The following is a 19,338-nucleotide window of genomic DNA, read 5'->3' on the forward strand; positions in this document are numbered from 1 at the left end:
TGAGTGCATGGTCGGCAGAGGGCATGAAGGGGCTAACAGTAAGGCTATGGATGGAAGGGACTAGAGTCGGGGGACCTATGATATAGTCGATCACGCTAGTACCACGCCCAGAAGTAGAAGAGAATGTAGGCATGGAAGACTGTGGCCACTTGGACAAGCCGTTATAAATGACCATACTGTGCGAGGTGAGGAGCTCCAGTAACTGACGTCCCTGATCTGTGGGCTGTACTGTGCAGTCTGATGAAGTCCGACAGAGGCTATCATCGTGAAATGCTGGGAGTATGACCGGATCCTCCATGAAGTCATAAGTGAGGGCCTGTCTGTCTGAGGTCCTCGCGTTGAAGTCTCCTAAAAGGATGACTTCTCCGCGATGTGAAAAATCTGCAATGTCCGCTGAGAGATCCTCAAATATGGACTGGCCTGGTCCAGTGGAAGAATAGATCGACTGCGCCGGGGGGAAGTAGCAAACTGCAATAAAAAGATCTCGCTGAGGGGCTCTGCGGCGGATGCGTACCCACAAGAATCGGGCATGTGAATCCGCTCTCTCCACTGTGATGATCCGATCGAGATGCTCTCTGTACAAAATGGCCACTCCTCCAGATCCTCTCACTCCAAATGTTCGAGTGTGCTGCCTGAAGGCAGATCTCCATGTATACCCTGTCACTCGTGGCAAAGGTCTCTCTGGACTCTCGTGTGTCTCCGTGAAAAAGATGATATCTCTCCCAAAGAATGCCCCCCGTAGATTGCCTGGCTGTGCTATAAAAGAACCATTGCAGTTCCATACAGCGATGCGTAGACTATCTGATGGGTGGTGTGTCCCATGGGCCCTGTCCCGTCAAGCGGTCGTAGCAGGAGGTGGAGGTGGGGCTATATCTGCTGGTCTGCCATCTCTAAGCACTGTGGGAGCACGCCTCAAGGTGCCTGTGATGAGTCTGCCATCCCTGATCACTGCCCACTTGCCCTGAGCTCGGGCTGCATCTCTCTGAGGCATGAGCGCCTTGTGTAGATAGCTTTGGTTGCTTATAGCAAATCTTGCGGCCACGGTGCAAGACTTCCTCTGGGAAGATTGTCTTATAGAGACTCACCAAGTAGAGTAGAGGGTGATAGATTGAGTTCTTAGATATGTTTCAGAGACACTAGGGGCAAGGTTTCCTGATAGAACATTATCATTGGGATAAGACAAAAACAACTTAAATTCACAAATGAAGGAGAAAACTTGTAGCTGAGCAAGTCATACAATTACTTGGCTCTACAATTTAAAGAGTAGAGCAAATGGAATGCATGCAATACTTGATAAAGAAGATGACATTTTACAAAATAGAGATCAATGCATGCTTGATAAAGAAGATGACATTTTACAAAATAGAGATCAACTTTATGTTGAAGATAGGATGCATAGCTACCTTGAAGAGAAAATGTCAAGTATCAAGCAATGCCTGTTATGCAAGATGAGGATCACGTCACATGAGCTCAAAGTAAAAGGTAAGAGAAGAGAAGATTCATAGCTTGTGTCGAACAAATGAAATAGAAGGTGAGGCTCACACATTTCTGCAAGGCGTTGCTACCTCTCTTTCAGATCAGCAATTGCAGGGTACAAATCCCTCATCAGCTAGCAGTGCTAAGCCTTTGCCTGATGCACATGTTCAGCCTGATTTGCCTTCACTTGATGATCATGCTATTGAACAAGCAGTTGCCAAGCAGATGGCGTTCATTAGACAACGTAAAACAGTCCCCAGATGGCTGTTGGATACCCTGAGGGACAGCAAGCAGGCTGAACCATTGGTTGCCCGCACTAGAGGTGCACAAAGACAGATGCATGGCAATGTTTTGGATGTTGCATTGATTGCCAAGCCTGTAATGAGGAGCTTTTATGCCATAAGGATGCTTTTGACGGCGAGGGTGGATGGATGCTATGAAAGCAGAACTGGATTACATTCACCAAAATGGCACATGAGAGTTGTGTGACTTGCCCCCTGGCAAGTGTGCCATCGGCACCAAGTGGGTTTACAAGTAGAAGTGGAAAGCCGATGGTAGCGCAGACTACTAAAAGCCTGTCTTGCTACCAAGGGCTACGCTCAACACCAAGGCGTTGACTTTGAAGAGACATTTGCCCCACATCACGCATCACTAACATTCGGTTTGTCAATGCTATTGCATCTCATAGGCATTGGGAGGTCCATCAACTAGACGTCAAGACTGCCTTTCTTCATGGTGATTTGCTTGAGGAAGTAAATGCCAGCAAACCTCCTGATTTTGAGGTTGAGGGTCTGAAAATAAGGTATGCTGGCTGCGTAAGGCCTTTTATGGATTGAAGCTGGTACCCCAGGCACATTAAGCCAAGATCATGCACATTTTATATGCCTTGGTTTCAGAACAGCCACACAGAAACAGCACTTCATGTCAGTAATTCTGGAGCAGATTTACTCATTTTAATTCTTCATGTGGATGACATGCTTATCACTGGGCCATCTACTTAGCAAATTGCAGCCTTAAGGCTGATTTGCAGAAGCTTTTTGCCATGTCAAATATGGGGTAGTTGCATTATTATCTTGGCATCCAGTTTGCTCATTTTGAGTAGGGCGTTATGATGAGCCAGTCTAAGTATATTGGACAGATTTTTTGCTCTCAGTTTGAGAATTGTAAGCTGGTTTCGACACCTTTGGAGCCTGGCTTTTGTTGTTTCTCAGAGGATGGGAGCGATCCATCTGATGCCACTCTATATTTCCAGGCTATTGGTTGCCTGATTTATTTCTATCACACTCAGCCTGATGTGCAATATGCCGTTTCCTAGCTAAGCACGTTCATGCACAAATCGAGTACACATCATTGGCAGGCAGTGAATGTGTGTTTTCCGTTACTTGAAAGGCATGCAGCATTTGGGGCTTCTTTATCATGATAAGTCTTCACTGGTTATGCATGCTTTACGGAGAGTGCCTGGACCGGTTGTTACGACATGAGGGTTTCACACAATGGCAACTGTTTCATGCTTGTGGCCTTGATGCATTTCTTGGTTCAGCAAGAAGCAGGCTACAAAATCTACTTCTAGTTGAGAGGCTGAGTATAGGGCAGCCTCCACAGCTACTGTGGAGTGTGTTTGGCTTCGTAAGCTCCTTGCAGATCTTGACATCTTCTTCTACCATCTACACCGACAACAAGAGTGCTTTGGCTTTTATGTACAATCCTATCTTTCATACTGTACCAAGCACATAGAGGTTCACCATCATTATGTACTGTCAGCTGGACATACATTTATCCTATGTTCCGACAGAGGATAACTTAGCGGATCTCTTCACCAAGGTCCTAATGCAACCCATGATTTGAAGCTTTTCAGCAAGCTTTACGCTTGGTAGCTTTTGTTAGGTGTTTTACTATCTCTGTACTACCATAGGTTGCCATATCCATCACGGATGAACATGTGCACCTATGATATAGCTTCCAGGTATGGCTGTGACATTTCTAGGATACTTTATCAATCTCATGGAGGGGGTTTTGTTGCCACATTCCTTGGTATGAGCCTTGTAGGCTAGTTTGTACAGTTTGTACTATAAGTACAAGTCCGCTAGCACACTTAGGGCATTTAGTCCTAAATTGGGCCATATAGGCCACACTTGTACTTTCATTTCATTATCCCAGATGGCAGCTTATGCTTGGGGTACTGATGAGAACATAAGCGTAGCTTTGCTTACTAAGTTGTTATTCTTTTTATTTTTTCTCATCTGCTTATAATCTTATCTAAACTCACTTGCAAACTCCCTTCTTTCGTTTGTTCTATAAAAATATTGAATTTGTAAGATTAAGATCGGATATATTCGAGTTTATGGAGGTATATTTATATACACATTCAGCTTGTTTCTTGCTCATTGCTTCCCACTCAATATTGGCCTTGTTGGGTCTCCACTGGACATTAAGACTCAACCCCGAGAGAGAGAGAGAGAGAGAGAGAGAGAGAGAGAGAGAGAGAGAGAGAGAGAGAGAGAGAGAGAGACGTCCGCAGGAGGCCTCGCGGGCCTATGGAACAAGGTACGGAATCAAGTAACTCATACAGACCACTGTGGGCCGGGGCAAAGGGCTAGTACAAAATAGCAAAAAAGTAGCAAAATAGCATGAGGGTGGCATGAAAATATCAAGTTCTCAGAGCTAGAGTTCCAAGTGCATGAACCGGCTCCACGTATCCATGCTCCATGGTGGCTCTCTGATGAGATGCAAAGAGCTCACGTGTCTGCATCTATTGGGTTGTCCCCTGTGGTGGTGGAGGGCGTGGTCTCCTCGATCTCTGGATCCAATGGGCTATGTCAAGGGTGACGCCTCGCCTTGGTTGATCTCCCGTGAGGAGAGTTGAAATAGGTCGAACCTCGATCGTGTGTGCTGTGGTCGCCTGTCGCATCGTGTAAGGTCTCTGTGTCCCTAGTCCAGCAGTGCTGTGGCAGCTCTTTCCACCGATCCATATATCTCTCATGTCGGCTAGCTCCTCCTCCTCTACCCTAGAGTGCCCTAGAGCTGAGTCAAATGCATAGAAATCCATGACGTGTCTTTGCGCTTGGTCTACCTCAGTACCCTATGGTACGGTGGTCCCATCCTGCTACTCTCTGATATGTCGTAGTAGCGTCTCTCAGTGTCGTCACATCTCCATCAGAAAGAGCCCAATACGGACCTGGTCTTGGAAGTGGATCAGTCGTGCGAGTGGGCCAAAGTCGTGCCCCTCCTGAAAAAGGCAGTGGTAGTGCCCTCGGATCTCATAGTAGGTTGGGTAGACACATAGGAAGTGCTTCTCTGTCTCGACAACCCCCATCGTGCACAACCTGCAAGTCCGTTGCTCTTTGGGTATGTCTGCAGCTCTCCTTGCCTCGATCCTCAGCTGATGGGACGATACCTGCATCTATTCGATGGCAATCCTCAGTGCGTGTGAGACTCCTCTGTCCCCGAGATACTGAGGTCTGATGGTGAGCCCATCCTCCGATACTCTCAGAAAGTGGTCATAGTAGAGCTGGGTCTTGGTGGGGAACTCCTATCCCCCCCTCAAGTGCGAGATGTGTGGAGCTGGAGGAGATCTAACTGTTTGATGCGGTTAATTTCATTCCGTGGGATCAACTTGGGCGGTGCATCCATGCTACATTGAAACGGGGGAAGCGGATCCATCTGAATGCCGTGACTGGCACACCATGCGGTGATGCGTGCATACCATGCTGTACCTACCCCACTCTCTGCTAGTCGTATGGAAGACTCTAGTGCCAGCCTTTGAAGTCTCTCGCGAGGTAGGTCTTAAACTCTATGGAGGAATGTCACAGTCTGAAAAATGGCATCAGCCCGGAGAGGATTCTTGGCAAACTCTGCCTGTACTATTTGATGGGGGAAGGAGGGCTTACTCCGAATCATCCTAGAGCCCATTATCACCTGTAGCCCCTCAAATCTCCTCCATTTTGCTACTGAAAGATCACACCCCCAAAAAGGTGCCGCATACATGGCAGTCGGCCTTACTAGAGTGTCGAAAAGACAACACTTGGTCGGTGGATCTCGGTGCGCCTGGAAGCCTTGTCGCTCTAGTCGGGCCAAAGCATCGTACCCTCGTGTGAGTCGTGCTCTGGCTGCGTGGGTCATCGTGAAAACTGGCCCTGTGAAAACTGCACCCAAATATGTATAGGACTGCACAATCTCCACTGGTCGACTATGGTATGTAAAGCTATGTCGGTGAAGCACTGTGCAAGAGGTGTTGAAGATCATGACCTTGGTCTTCTCAAGTTTAACCATTAGGTCTCTCTCTCTGCAGAACACCTCTAGGGCATCTAGATGTCTCTGTAGTCTCTCTGCCGAAGATGACAGGAGGACTATGTCATCCGCGTATAGTAGAATTTGTATCATCAAGTCAGCTAGTGGTGCTCCCTTGCCTCCTAAACGGTCTATGAAAGATGTTATCTCATCAATGTAGAGCCCGAAGAGAGTCGGTGGGAGAGGGCATCCTTGCTTTACCCCGATCATGCTCTCAACCCAATCTAATAGGCCTCCTGGGACACAAACTCCCCCTGACGGACTCATATAGGCTCACCACTCCCCAGATCAGAACCTCTGCAATCTGCATATCTTGTAGTGTCCTGATCATGCGGGATCGCGGGACAGTGTCGAAGGCCTTCTGAAAGTCTACAAAGCAAGCGTAGACTTTTTGGCATCTCGACCTCCCCTCCTCAATGATAGTCCTCAGGGTGAAGATGTGGTCTAGTGTGGAGTGCTGTCTCCGGAAACTTGCCTGCCCTAGAGCACGCTGCTCATGTGCCTTTGTATGGTTGCTGATCTCCCTCTCCAGTATCGATCCATAGATCTTGGTCAGCGTATGGCCAATCATGAGAGTGCGATAGTTCCTAGTATCCATGGGGTCACCTACCTTTGTATCGGTACAATGGTGGTGGTACTCCATGAGGGTGGGAAGCCGTGACATATGGCGTGGTTGAACATCTGCACTAGGATTGGAGCCAAAACCTCCTGTCCATGATCAAAATGCTCGGTTCGTAGCCTCTCATAGTCATGTGCTCTTCGGTTATGAAGCCGACTGAGTGCAGCCGGCACATTCTGTGCAGTGAACAAGTGGCAAGTGGTGGGCTTGGGCATAGTGGACATATCAGGTGGCAAGTGGCAAGTGGTGGATCTGGCATAATGGACATATCGGGTGGTGCTTGCATTGGAACATCATAAAGAGAGCATGCATAAGTGTGCAAAACACCTGGGTCTGTTATGGGGATAGGTGGCTTCCCCTTCGATAGAAGCCCCCAGCCAATGGTGGACATATCAGGTGGCAAGTGGCAAGTGGTGGACCTGGGCATAATGGACATATCAAGTGGTGCTTGCATTGGAACATCATAAAGAGAGCATGCATAAGTGTGCAAAACACTAGGCTCTGTGATGGGGATAGGTGGCTTCCCCTTCGATAGAAGCCCCCAGCCAATGGTGGGATCTCCCCCTCGAAATGAGCTGATCACCTCATCCATTCTGTGGGTGGGGAAGGCCCGCCGCTTAGAGCGTGTCAGTCGTCATGAGATCCGCTGTGCCTCGGGTGATGTCAAGTGGCCAAGGGCTCTCTCACGTGTGAGGTGAGCTCTCATCTCTCTGGCTCAACTGCATCTAGTTTTGGTACTATGAGGGAATCCGATGCAAAATCTAGCAGGCCCACCTGCCTGTTCCCTGTGCGTGCATTGAAGTCACCAAGAAGGAGGATGTCCCTCTACCTGGAGAATTCAGTGATATCATCCTGAATTGACTCATAATGGGTTGTGCCCCTCTGTGGTGACCTCACGTGCATAGGATTAAGTATCTGGGGGGAAATAACACAAAATCGGTCGTGCGTCTGGCAGCTGGATTCGTATCCACATGTGTCGCGCATGCTCCTCTCTCCGTGCCACTGATATGAGAGGTCTCATGTGTGATCTAAAGAGGATAGCCACTCCCCCCGAGCCCCGCACACCAGTGTCTCTCCTTGTCTCCTTCCTATGAGATGACTCCCATGTATATCTTGTCACAGTGGGCAGTCCTCTCTCGGGGCTCTCATGTGTCTCAATATAGAAGACCATGCCTTTGTCAGTGTATGTCTCCGAGAAACCGCTCGCATCGGACCTGAGTGTGCCATTGCAATTCCACACTACAATTCTCAGTCCACTTTGTGTCCCATTGGCCCGACACCGTCATAATTCACCCTCTTTCTTCCTTCTCCCCGTGGTCCTGATCTCCTCTCTCTCGGATGATCACCCTACCATCCCTGTATGCAGCCCATTTCCCTGCTTCTCTCGCTGCCATGATGTGTACCATACCTTCCCTCTGGTGTTCCTACTGTAGGAGGGTGAGGTCATCGTCCAGGTAGATCCGGGTTCCTTTCAAGGTCACCCTCGTGCTCATGAGGGTCTTCCTATCCATGGCTGTTCGGAGCTTCATCACAAGTGGCCTTGTGGGTGCATCGGGCTTGCCAACTCTCCAAGCTGTCTCACATGTCAGGTTCACACCCATTTTGGTGAACAAGGCTTTTGCATCTGCCATAGGAGTGTCTCCCATTGTGAGACCTCTGACTAAAACATTTAGGGCTTTACTGTTTCTCCTTTTATCCTCCTCTAGAGTATCTGGAATGAACTCTTTCTTGGGGACAGCGGTACTTTTCTTGACCACATCTCTCCATTCCAAGATTGCAGCCTCTCCTTTCTTAATCTTCTGGGTGAATTCAGCATGTTTACCCTTCATAGTGCAAAATTACAAAGTTTTTTCTGAGTTTTTCATTCTCAAATTTCAGTTCATCTATAATCTTGCGTCCTTCTTCTGAAGTTCCCTTTGCCCCCTTGAGCTGCTTCATTTGTTCCCTAATGATGTTCAGCTCCTCGTGTAAGGATGGCTGAAGCTCCCCTTCATCTCCGTGTGTATTTGCCTTCAGTTTTACATTCTCATCTTGGAGACTATGTTTTTTCTGCAACTATGTTTTTTTTTTTTGGTTTTTGGGGAGGGGGGACAGTAACTGGATGAGTAATCAGCTGGTTACACTAACCAAACTAATCTTGTTCTGGTTTTGTTAGTTTGTGACTAGATGGTACCTGTATGGTCAGATTGACCAGATTAATTCTGCCCTGGTCTAGTTGGAAGAACAGTGTAGTTAGGCTGCCTCAATTGGACCTCTAACCGGGTCAACTAGCTGTGATGAGGTTAGCTTAACCTTAGGTTTGCCACCTCAGCATCTAGCTGGCCATGCCACATCAATTGTCTAGTTGGCAGATCACGTCAGATGCCACACCACATCAACGACCTACTGCAAGTGCCACATCAGCTGACATGTGTCAGATTCACACGTCAGCACTGCCACGTGTATGTGCCACGTGGACTTTCAGGCTGCCACATTACTTAGGCGCTACGTGTAAACGCCACGTCATCACTATGTACCTTGCAAGAGCTATGAATACATCAGCGTCGTGACGCTCTCGGAGTATCCCGTTAGCTGCCTAACGTCGATCTTTTCTGCCAACGCTTGGGCCGGTTCTGAGAGAGGAGATAGCTCCTTGTCGCCTATGGACGCCTCAAGACTTGAGGGTTAATGACTTGCCATGTATCACGCTGAGCGTCTTCTCCATACGTGGCCCCTACCTCAGGATTTGGAAGTCCTTCTAGGCGCTTCACGTCCATCATCTGAATTTCGCAGTGGATTTTTGTAAACGCATGTGGATCCAAGCATTTGAAGATCTGACCATTGCGTGATTCACGATTGGGCTTCCTGTGAGTACTTTGTTGCTCCACGGTGGAACATCGCACCTTGCCTTTGGCCGCAATAAACTCGATGAAGTAGCCTTTGATTTGGTTTAACGCAAATAACCCCACAAGAGAGAGAGAGAGAGAGAGAGAGAGAGAGAGAGAGAGAGAGAGAGAGAGAGATTATTAAAGTCTTTGGCCGCAATAAACTCGATGAAGCAGCCTTTGATTTGGTTTAACACACAGAGAGAGAGAGAGAGAGAGAGAGAGAGAGAGAGATTATTAAAGTCTTTGGCCGCAATAAACTCGATGAAGCAGCCTCCTTTGATTTGGTTTAACGCAGATAACCCCGCACGAGAGAGAAAGAAAGAAAGAAAGAAAGTGTATTATTGTCCACTAAAGGCCAAAATGGGCCCATGGGACATCAAGAACTCTGTATACAAGATAGCACAAAATCAACGTGCCACAAAGAGAGAGAGAGAGAGAGAGAGAGAGAGAGAGAGAGAGAGAGAGTTTATTAAAGTCTGCGGAAGACCGATGGGTCTATGAGACCTAATACAATGAGCTGTGGTAGTGGAGCTACTAAACGAGCATCCACACCAATGCAGAATGCAAAAAATGCAAAATGGCAGTACTAAGTCCTACGTACAACATAGTTCAACATAGTCATTTCGATAGTCGACTATATATCAATCTCAACATCATCATCAACATCATCATAATCATCATCATCATCATTAGCAACAGGACATCAGGATGGATGAGGCAGTGGAGGCATGAGGTCAGCAATAGAGCGTTGTCGGCCCCTCAAGGGTGCAGTCCTGGTACGTCTCTAGGTCGTGGCTCTGCGTCTAACCAGGGCCACTGTGACCCCCGTCGGTCGGGCTCCGGACTCGAAACAAGGAGGCGATGTCCCCAAGTATGATCTGTGTGTCAACCCTCTGTGTGAGCTGTTGGGTCACAGGCTCCGGGTCACGGTCATGTTGAGGTCTCGTCTCGTGGGGGTCTATGTGATCTGGCTGAAAGAACTCCGTGCGAGAGAGAGAGAGAGTTTCAATTGTAACATCTTCCTTTTTATCTGAGGCCCCTTTACTTTTGGGGAGTTTCAGTAGATTTAACACTCCATTTACATGCTCTGAATCTTTATTCTCTATTCGAATTTGCCATCCAGATTGCAATGTTTCAGCAGCTGCATTGAAAAAATGGGAGAAAGCTGCTAGTGCAGGAGTGAATCTTGTGGCCGAAGCTGCAGAGCAGTTAGAACGGGCAGCTGCAGCTGAACAGCAGGGACAAAGTGAGGTATATCTAAAGCCATGCACTCCAACTGGTGGTGCACACTCAGAAATGCAGGCCAGTCTTCCTACTTCAACTACAGAAGGAGGTTCAGATCATAATGGTATTCCAGAAGGTGGGAATCTGATGATTGTTGAAGATTGGTGTAATTGTTGACAGTCAAAACGCTCATGTCAGATTTGAGTATCAAGTTTCAAATCCCTCATGTGAGATATTTTTGAGATATTTGGAGTGCATTAAGATTTCAGGGCTTTTATAGTGTTTCTAATAGACTTGTTCACAGTGGCAGGGAATCACGTGGAGGCTGTAGTGAAAGCAGAAAAGCAGGCAGACAAGCTGAAATTACAGCTATTTCCTATTGATGAGGCCACTCGCAAATCCTTAGAACAGGTATTGTTTAAGGGCTCCTTTAAAAGGTCGGTTCGTGTTGATTTGGACTCTGTAGAGATGAATTTCCTTTCAAATCACCTTTCCTTTTGGATGATTGTTAGGATGGTCTCAATCCATACTTGGAGTTGACTTTGAAACCACGGAAAGCAATATCCTCAGTTTTACGGCACCTGACTCAAAAGTGGGGGAGGTCTTCTGCTGCAGCAGGCCAACTTCAGCTTTTCCCTTTCGGTACACAAAGGACTAAAGCTAGTACCACTCAGAGCTGGAGCATATGTGATGCTCATATCACTGCAGGAGATGTGTATGCAGCATTAGGGAGCCCTTCTGTGTTCCGTTTGAGGTAATCGATGACTGGGATTTTTGGCACCCTCAAGTGTAATTGGTGTTCTATTATTTGATTCGCCTTTCTGTCAATGTGTTTCATTGTTTGATATGCCCTACAGATATGGTTGGCTTTCCTCTCGTGTTCTTCAGTCTTCAAGTGCAGAGCTCTCTGGTTCTGCACCATCATCTGCAGTTGGTGTTGGGGCAGGGTTGCAAGTGAACTCACAGTGTAAGACAGGCATTGATACTGTCCATGCAACTGTTCATGTGCCTTTATTGTTAAGGCTTCCATCCAGCACATCTGCTGGTACAGAAACAAAAATGGAGGCAGGTGGATGTGAGACATTATCTCAAGTTGTTTGTGCCTATACTGGGAGCACAAAACAACAGGACTTGTCAGCTCAAACTGCTTGCACACATTGTAATCCCATATCCCAAATGTCAATTACGGAACAAGCCAGAAGTCAAAATTCAGGAGGCGGAGGTGGTGCCTTGATACATCCAAGAAAAATATCTGAGATTCATGACGATGAAGCGGATACAGATCCAAAGAAATTGGAGATTTCAAAGGGCTCATCACTAGTTTCTACAAAGTGTTCAAATGGACTTGTTCAAGTAGATGCACTAAATGCTGTAAGTGTACTTGGTGAGAGCTCAGCAGGCTGTCTTAGTGACAGGGGCAGAGTTTTCTCAAATAAATCGGTGCACAATGGAGGTCACCTGGGAAGATGTTCCTGGCTCTATGAGGGCAGCAATGACGGCTTTCCCCAAAGACTATGGAGTGTCCAGGTATATGTAGGATCAGTCAATTGAGATGTGTTGCACTTGTTCGAACTGATGTATGTGTAATGGAAGATCTTGATTGCTGGAAGTGGGTGAAATATGAAATAAGATAGGCATAACTTTGCTAAATTTAACAGAGAAGTGGTTTTCTTTCGACTTGTCATTTTTGGTTTAAGAATAGAAGGGCCTGGAGAAGCAAATTGTATACATCTTCTGTAAGATGGGTAACTCTATATATTTTAAAGCCTTCACTGTGTGTTTCCCTCTGAAAGCCAGAGTGAAATAGTTGTCTTGTCTTTTCTTCTTTAATCATATTTTGTTTTCCCTGTGTGAATATGATGCAGGAGCCAGCCAATAGTGGTTCATTGTTACCAACTGAAATAGACTGGGTTGACAGTTTGACAAATATTAGTGTTGGTGAGCTGCTTAACGAAGTTTCTCAGGCTGGTCACATTGTATCAGGGTCTGTATCGACTCAAGCACTGCAGCCGATTCAGTCTTTGGATTCGTTTGATGCTGCAGTTGCTGCTCAAAGTATATATGCTTTGAGAGTGGGCACAAACCTTATGCATTGTGCTGAAGCACCTGCTTGGGACGGTGAGGATACACGGGATGCTTTCGCATTTCAGAAAGTTGTTTCACAAAGACGAGAATCAGTTTCTACAAACTGTGGCATAGAGTCTTCAAGGTGTGAGGAAACAATGAAAGAGTCCGATGCTATTGCTGTCACTCTCTCTGATTGTGGAAGTCTTGAAGCATGGAAACAGGTACAGTTGTGGAACTTAAACAGATATAGCTAAGCACTTTATATATACTTGGTAGCAAAACGGTTTTTATTGCAGCAATTAAGATGTTGTGGACAGGAATCTCTTTTCTTTGCTCAATCTCAAAAAACATGTTGATGATATGGCAGAGTTTCAGCCATGCGGAACTTCCATACGCAGATGAAGCAAAAGGTGATCCAGCCTCTCAATTTGTGCAACCACCGTCAGAGCTTGTTTCAAAACAATGTTCTGCTCAGGAGCTTTATTGGGTAAGCGAACTTATATAGGGAATGCCTGAGTGTAACTGCTTTATGGCTGAGTGACGAATTCATTGTTTTTTTTAAAATGTGGTATGAAAATTCTTAGGTTATTTTTGGATCGAGATAGGCTGCTTAGTGTAGGGCGATTAGTACAATAACAATTTGCAAGATGAGATCTGAGCTTATGCACCTATAATAAGGTTCTTAAACATAGCTATACTAACTATTCATTTCAGTATAGTGTCCACAACTGGAATTGATCCATGCCATAGATAAGTTAATATTTAGAAATTATTTGGTCCTCCACCAGTTATGCCAAGCATTCAGAGCAGTTCAAAAGACTGCTACTTTGTTACTCTGTCCCAATTATTACTGGCATAATAACAACTCAAGTGTCACGATTGGCGATGGATTTATTTCTTTAACCTGAGACTTCTAGATATTTGAATGGATGGGCACTTGTGAAAAGGTATGCCCTTTCGATGGGACACTTCCCATGAGGCACAACCCTTCACAAGGGTTACAAGTTTTCCAAAGAGGCACCCGTTTACATGAAGAGATGCATCGTGCTTCTAATTATAGCATTGCAGTGTACCCTGTCATCGAGGTTTGCATTGACACACATTTCAGACATTTTGATTCTTCATAGTTTCCCTACTATTATTATATTCTCAGTAATCATATTTAATTTCTAGGATTTTGTACACTATTATCAGAGCAAACTTTCACTCCTGCCTGTGAAAAATGAACCCCACTTTCTGGCCTTCACCCAATACCAACACTAGGCATTCCATGCTGCTATGCCGGGAAGAGGTGGAGAGAGTGCCAATTTTTTGACATTAGTCGCATTTCCATCCCCTCATGTCACTAGATGACATGAAATGGGCATGAACGAGACTCGTCCTCCTTCGTGTGTTTGGGCTGACCCAGACCTATGTGGACACACCTCCTCACTGAACAGATCCCCTTTGTGAAACAATACATATATCCCTTCACTCAAGGATACACCCCGTTGTGAAAGGACATACCCCTTCATCTACGTTCACTCTCCTTTATGAATAAACACACTCCTATGCCGAATTGAGACACCTTTTCATGAAAGGGCACACCCTTTCTCAAAATTACACATTTCTTTCGAAGGGACATATGGCTTCAAAAGAATATGACCTTTAGCACGAGCAGAGCCTTGTATGCTGCACCCTCTGCTGTGGATCTCCTCCAAACTGCCGTGTGCCTCTTTTCAGGCTTCAGTATCTGCTCAAGGGACCCCTGCTGCTAACTATAGCTATGGAACTCTCTACGGATCTTCACCTTGATGGTGATTTGCACACGAGAGCTCCAACTAGTTGCTGGCTTCATGAACTGCCATATGTGTCCCATGTGTGAGCTCCAACTAGTCGCTGGCTTCATGAACTGCCAAATGCTTCCCCAAAGGGGACCTTTTATAGGGATAGGGTGTGTCTGGCCAACCAGACATAATGTGGTCCTAGCACTTGACCCACTTAAAGGGGTCCTTTAGAGTTAGATAACTCTTAGGTTAAGTTCGGGACACCCTTGGTTGAATCTAGTATTTTGGGGATCCCACAGGGATGGTCTCCCTGGGACCCCAGGACCTAGAGCGGGCCTAAACCTAGTCAATCCCTACACCTGGATTGGTGGGTATCTGTGGTATGGGATGCAGATGCTCGGGAGAGGACTGGGCTTGGTGTTAGCATTATATGCATCTCCTGTCTACAGTGTACTTGTGTGCACAGTGCTCTGAGTGAGGGCTTCTTTGTGGGTGTGCCCGCCCCTCGTAAGGTTCTTTCATTTCCGGTTCTACACTTGTATCTGACACTATTTTCCATCGGTCGGAGGCTATTCCTACACTCAGAGGGGGCACCCACGAGACAGGGCCGAGGCTGGCCGACCAGCTCCCACGCAGCAGGGGGGCCTGAGGGGGTAGGCTGGCCGACCTGGCTCTGGCCGACCAGCTGGTCGGCCCAGTTGGCTGACCGACCAGGCTGGTCGGTCTAGGCCATCTGGCCGACCCTCCTGAACCTGCCCTATAAAAGGGCCTCCTTCTCTTCCCCCTTTCTTATCTCTGCAGTTCTTTCAATCACTTCTTCCAGCAGCTCCTCAAGGCTCTTGTCTTCAGCCTGCTCTTGGCCATCTTCACCGGAGCCTCCCTTCAGCTGTTCTGTTGGCTGCCCACGCTCCCTCTGCAGATCTTCTGGTGCAGCTCCTCCAGCCTCCTTCCTCCAGGCTCCTCCTGCCTCCTCGTTGCAGGCCCCTCCAGCCTTCTTGCTCCAGGCTCCTCCTGCCTCCTCGTTGCAGGCCCCTCTAGCCTTCTCGCTCCAGGCTCCTCCTGCCTCCTCGCTGCAGGCTCATCCAGCCTCCGTGCTCCACGCTCCTTCAGCCTCCTCCCTCCAGGCTCCTTCAGCCTCCTCGTTCCTAGGATCCAGCCTCCGTGCTCTTAGGCTCCAGCCTCCTTGTGCCCAGATCCTCTGCTCCAGTTCAGCCCCTTCTGCAGCTCCTGTTTCTCATCCTGTTCAGGACTCCTTGTATTACAGTTGCTGCCCTGGTTTATGGGCTAAGTTACAGCAGATCTGTTTGTGGCACATCTTGTTGTCTCTAGTATTCTCTGTGTGATTCTGTAGCTTCAGTTTGCTTACATCTTCCGCTGCCACTCTTGACATGGTATCAGAGCACTAGGTGCTCCCCATCCTCTTGGTTACTGAAGCTTCCACCAACACCTGGGCCTTTGTTCCTCCTGCCCCGAGATCGGCACCTTGGTCACTTCTCCCTCTGGTCGGCATCTTCCTAGGCACCTGTCTTGTTGGTCGGCAGTGCCTCTTGTGCCCCAATTTTGCTCGGCATCCATCCTGCCCTTGAATCCAGGTACATCTATGACCTCGACAGCTTCTCTAGCATCTCCTACCCCGAAGCCAGGCACCAGTCGGCATCTTGAAAATCGGTTTTGTGAATTTTTGCCTCCGTACCCCGGACTATCAATAGCAGCCTACTGCTTCATCAAGAGCCTCTCCCCCCCTTCCTTCATCGCGCATCGGGTCGGCTCCCGTCTTCACCCGTACGACTTTATTCAGGGGTTTCTGGCAGAACTTATTGGCTCTTGATCTTTGGGTTCGATTGTTCTCTGTTTGGTATTGAAACACATGGGGGGCCTCAGCCACTCAAGAAATCATCAGTCCTGTCTAAAAAGTACGGATCTCCACACCCAGATACAGATCCCAATCCTTCCCCACTTCTCCGAAACTCAGAAGATAGATGGTACTAACTATGACACCTGGAAGGATAACATCGTCGCAGTTTCAGAGGGGGACAGACATCCTCTTCTCCATTTACTCTCTCGTACAGGTTCCCATCTACCGGATTCTCTTCACCGACAAACCTTCCTCATTTGCACTACACTCCGAGTCTTGGATTGTTTCTTTACATGGCCCCAACCGGGAACATACTCTCGAGGGGGACTCTCCCATTCACCATCCTTCAACAATCTGGCTCGTTATCGACAGTACCAGCTTCTTGCGGACTCACCCAGCTCCCTGCTTCTTCGACAGGAGCTGAGAGGGGGTGTTAGCATTATATGCATCTCTTGTCTACAGTGTACTTGTGTGCACACTGCTCTGAGTGAGGGCTTCTTTGTGGGTGTGCCCGCCCCTCGTAAGGTTCTTTCATTTCCGGTTCTACACTTGTATCTGACACTATTTTCCATCGGTCGGAGGCTATTCCTACACTTAGAGGGGGCACCCACGAGACAGGGCCGAGGCTGGCCGACCAGCTCCCACGCAGCAGGGGGGCCTGAGGGGGTAGGCTGGCCGACCAGCCCCTGGCCGACCTGGCTCTGGCCGACCAGCTGGTCGGCCCAGTTGGCTGACCGACCAGGCTGGTCGGTCTAGGCCATCTGGCCGACCCTCCTGAACCTGCCCTATAAAAGGGCCTCCTTCTCTTCCCCCTTTCTTATCTCTGCAGTTCTTTCAATCACTTCTTCCAGCAGCTCCTCAAGGCTCTTGTCTTCAGCCTGCTCCTGGCCATCTTCACCGGAGCCTCCCTTCAGCTGTTCTGTTGGCTGCCCACGCTCCCTCTGCAGATCTTCTGGTGCAGCTCCTCCAGCCTCCTTGCTCCAGGCTCCTCCTGCCTCCTCGTTGCAGGCCCCTCCAGCATTCTTGCTCCAGGCTCCTCCTGCCTCCTCGTTGTAGGCCCCTCTAGCCTTCTCGCTCCAGGCTCCTCCTGCCTCCTCGTTGCAGGCTCATCCAGCCTCCGTGCTCCACGCTCCTTCGGCCTCCTCGCTCCAGGCTCCTTCAGCCTCCTCGTTCCTAGGATCCAGCCTCCGTGCTCTCAGGCTCCAGCCTCCTTGTGCCCAGATCCTTTGCTCCAGTTCAGCCCCTTCTGCAGCTCCTGTTTCTCATCCTGTTCAGGACTCCTTGTATTACAGTTGCTGCCCTGGTTTATGGGCTAAGTTACAGCAGATCTGTTTGTGGCACATCTTGTTGTCTCTAGTATTCTCTGTGTGATTCTGTAGCTTCAGTTTGCTTACATCTTCCGCTGCCACTCTTGACACTTGGTGGGAGATCCGACGTAGTTGGGTGATGAGATTGCCAACTTCCCATGTGTGGTCCTTGCTAATGTTGCGGAATTTGCAGATATGGAGTGCTTGGAGTATGCGATCTTAGATACACTTTGGTATAGGCCTAGCTAACGTGTGCTTGAGTGTATGTATCAGTTGGCACAGTCTTCTGTGGCCTGGGGAAATTGTCCCCGCTTCTCAATTTATTCGACATCTCGGCTATCCTCTAGGTTGGGAACTCACCCGTTCCCAACAAACTGATTGGGTGTTGACAAAGTTGAGGGCAAAACTTGAATATTGGAAGCTTGCAACTTGGCCACTACATGTTCGTTTGCGAATCGCACAATCCATTTTGATAGCATACATACAGTTTTATCTGCCTCTCATTATGTTCACTAAGGCACAGTTGAACTCCTTTATGTCAGCTATCATGGAAATTTTCTGGTGTGCCAAAAATGGCAAGAAAAGTCTCAGATTACTCTCTATGCATCGTCTCTGTTCTCCAAAGATGCACGGGGGTCTGAACATTCTCAATATTCACATGCATTTACTTGCTCACAGAGGAAAAATGATGTTGCAGTTTATGCAAGGAGATCAGCCGTGGGCTTTAATGATCCGCTCTCTCTTATTACATATTCATACTTCTGCATTTGGGCATTGGCAGCCAACTCAGTGGGATTTCATATTTGGCTCTATCCAAGGCAAGATCAGAGGCTGCCCTTTTGTTTCTCGCCTGCTTCTTGATTGGAAACATATCTTATCCCACTTGGAATGGCATGGCCGAGACTCTTTGTCGGGAAACTCCTTGAGGGCTGAGAATATTTATTGGTCTAAAGTATTCCACCCTTCTTTGGCCATTCAAGAACCAAGACGTTCTTACTTTCTCTCCTTTAAAGGCATCACGTCTGTGGCATATGTACTTCAGGATGATGGCACACTTTTATCCTTTTCTATGGCTGCCAGCAAATACGGTTTGGGAGCTCATTATCGTCCTCTCTGGCATCGGATTTCAGCAATGCTTCAACCGTTTTTGCCAGTACCTCGCATGGAACTTCAGAATAGGCTTGAGGATTGGATTTTACGCTCTTCTTACTCTTCAGCCCGTCCCTTGAAGTTCTCACATATCACAGTGCCATCATTGTATAAAGTGCTATTACTTCCGCCTTGGATTTCTGACAGAGCAAATACTGTTTGGCATATGGATCACCCACTAAAGTGGTGGAGAAAAAGGCTGCGTCTCCTTTGGCATTACAACGTCCCTCTTCGACAACAGCTTTTTCTTTGGCGAGTCCTGCTTGGCATTTTTCCATCTGGCCAGCTACTTGCACATAGACATATTGCTCCGGCTGTTTGTCACAGATGCTTACACCCCACTGAATCTGTGCTACACATTTTTTGGTTTTGTCCACATACGTGTACCTTCATCGCTCTCATCCGACAGAGGCTTCGAGCGAGATTTCCTACTGTTACTTTTGGTAGGCTTTTCTGGTTGTTTGGTTTTCATCGACCGAGACAGGGTTTTGATATGGGTACGCTACTGGGCACTATGGACTTCATGGATGGATAGAAATCATAGAGTCTTTGGTGATCCCCTTTTTTCATCCTTTATTTTTTTCAAACGATCTCTGCAGCAATCATTCTATGATTGTGTTTAGACTCGTTTGATTGATCAGGATGTGTATACAGCTTATACTGAGATCTTTAGTTGAGTAATAGTTAGTTTCGAAGTAACTATGAATGTAATTATTTTACA

The 19,338-nt window shown here is 47.6% G+C and overlaps 1 protein-coding gene across 2 annotated transcripts in view; it reads left to right on the forward strand.

The window, feature by feature from the left end:
- The window catches only part of LOC147883705 (TSL-kinase interacting protein 1-like), a 79,441-nt gene that overhangs the window by 37,302 nt on the left and 22,801 nt on the right, over positions 1-19,338 (forward strand). The window contains exons 8-13 of one of the 2 annotated variants that reach the window (XM_087398990.1): positions 10,373-10,609; positions 10,778-10,884; positions 10,986-11,227; positions 11,331-12,000; positions 12,339-12,761; positions 12,908-13,027. In XM_087398990.1, coding sequence (XP_087255116.1) covers positions 10,373-10,609; positions 10,778-10,884; positions 10,986-11,227; positions 11,331-12,000; positions 12,339-12,761; positions 12,908-13,027 — 1,799 coding nt within the window. The remainder of the gene's footprint in view (positions 1-10,372; positions 10,610-10,777; positions 10,885-10,985; positions 11,228-11,330; positions 12,001-12,338; positions 12,762-12,907; positions 13,028-19,338) is intronic. The other variant, XM_087398991.1, reaches the window with a different exon arrangement.

The sequence above is a fragment of the Dipteris shenzhenensis genome, chromosome 27, assembly GCF_047967505.1.
Source record: "Dipteris shenzhenensis isolate YYH24624 ecotype China chromosome 27, Dip_SZ_1.0, whole genome shotgun sequence".
NCBI lineage: Eukaryota > Viridiplantae > Streptophyta > Polypodiopsida > Gleicheniales > Dipteridaceae > Dipteris > Dipteris shenzhenensis.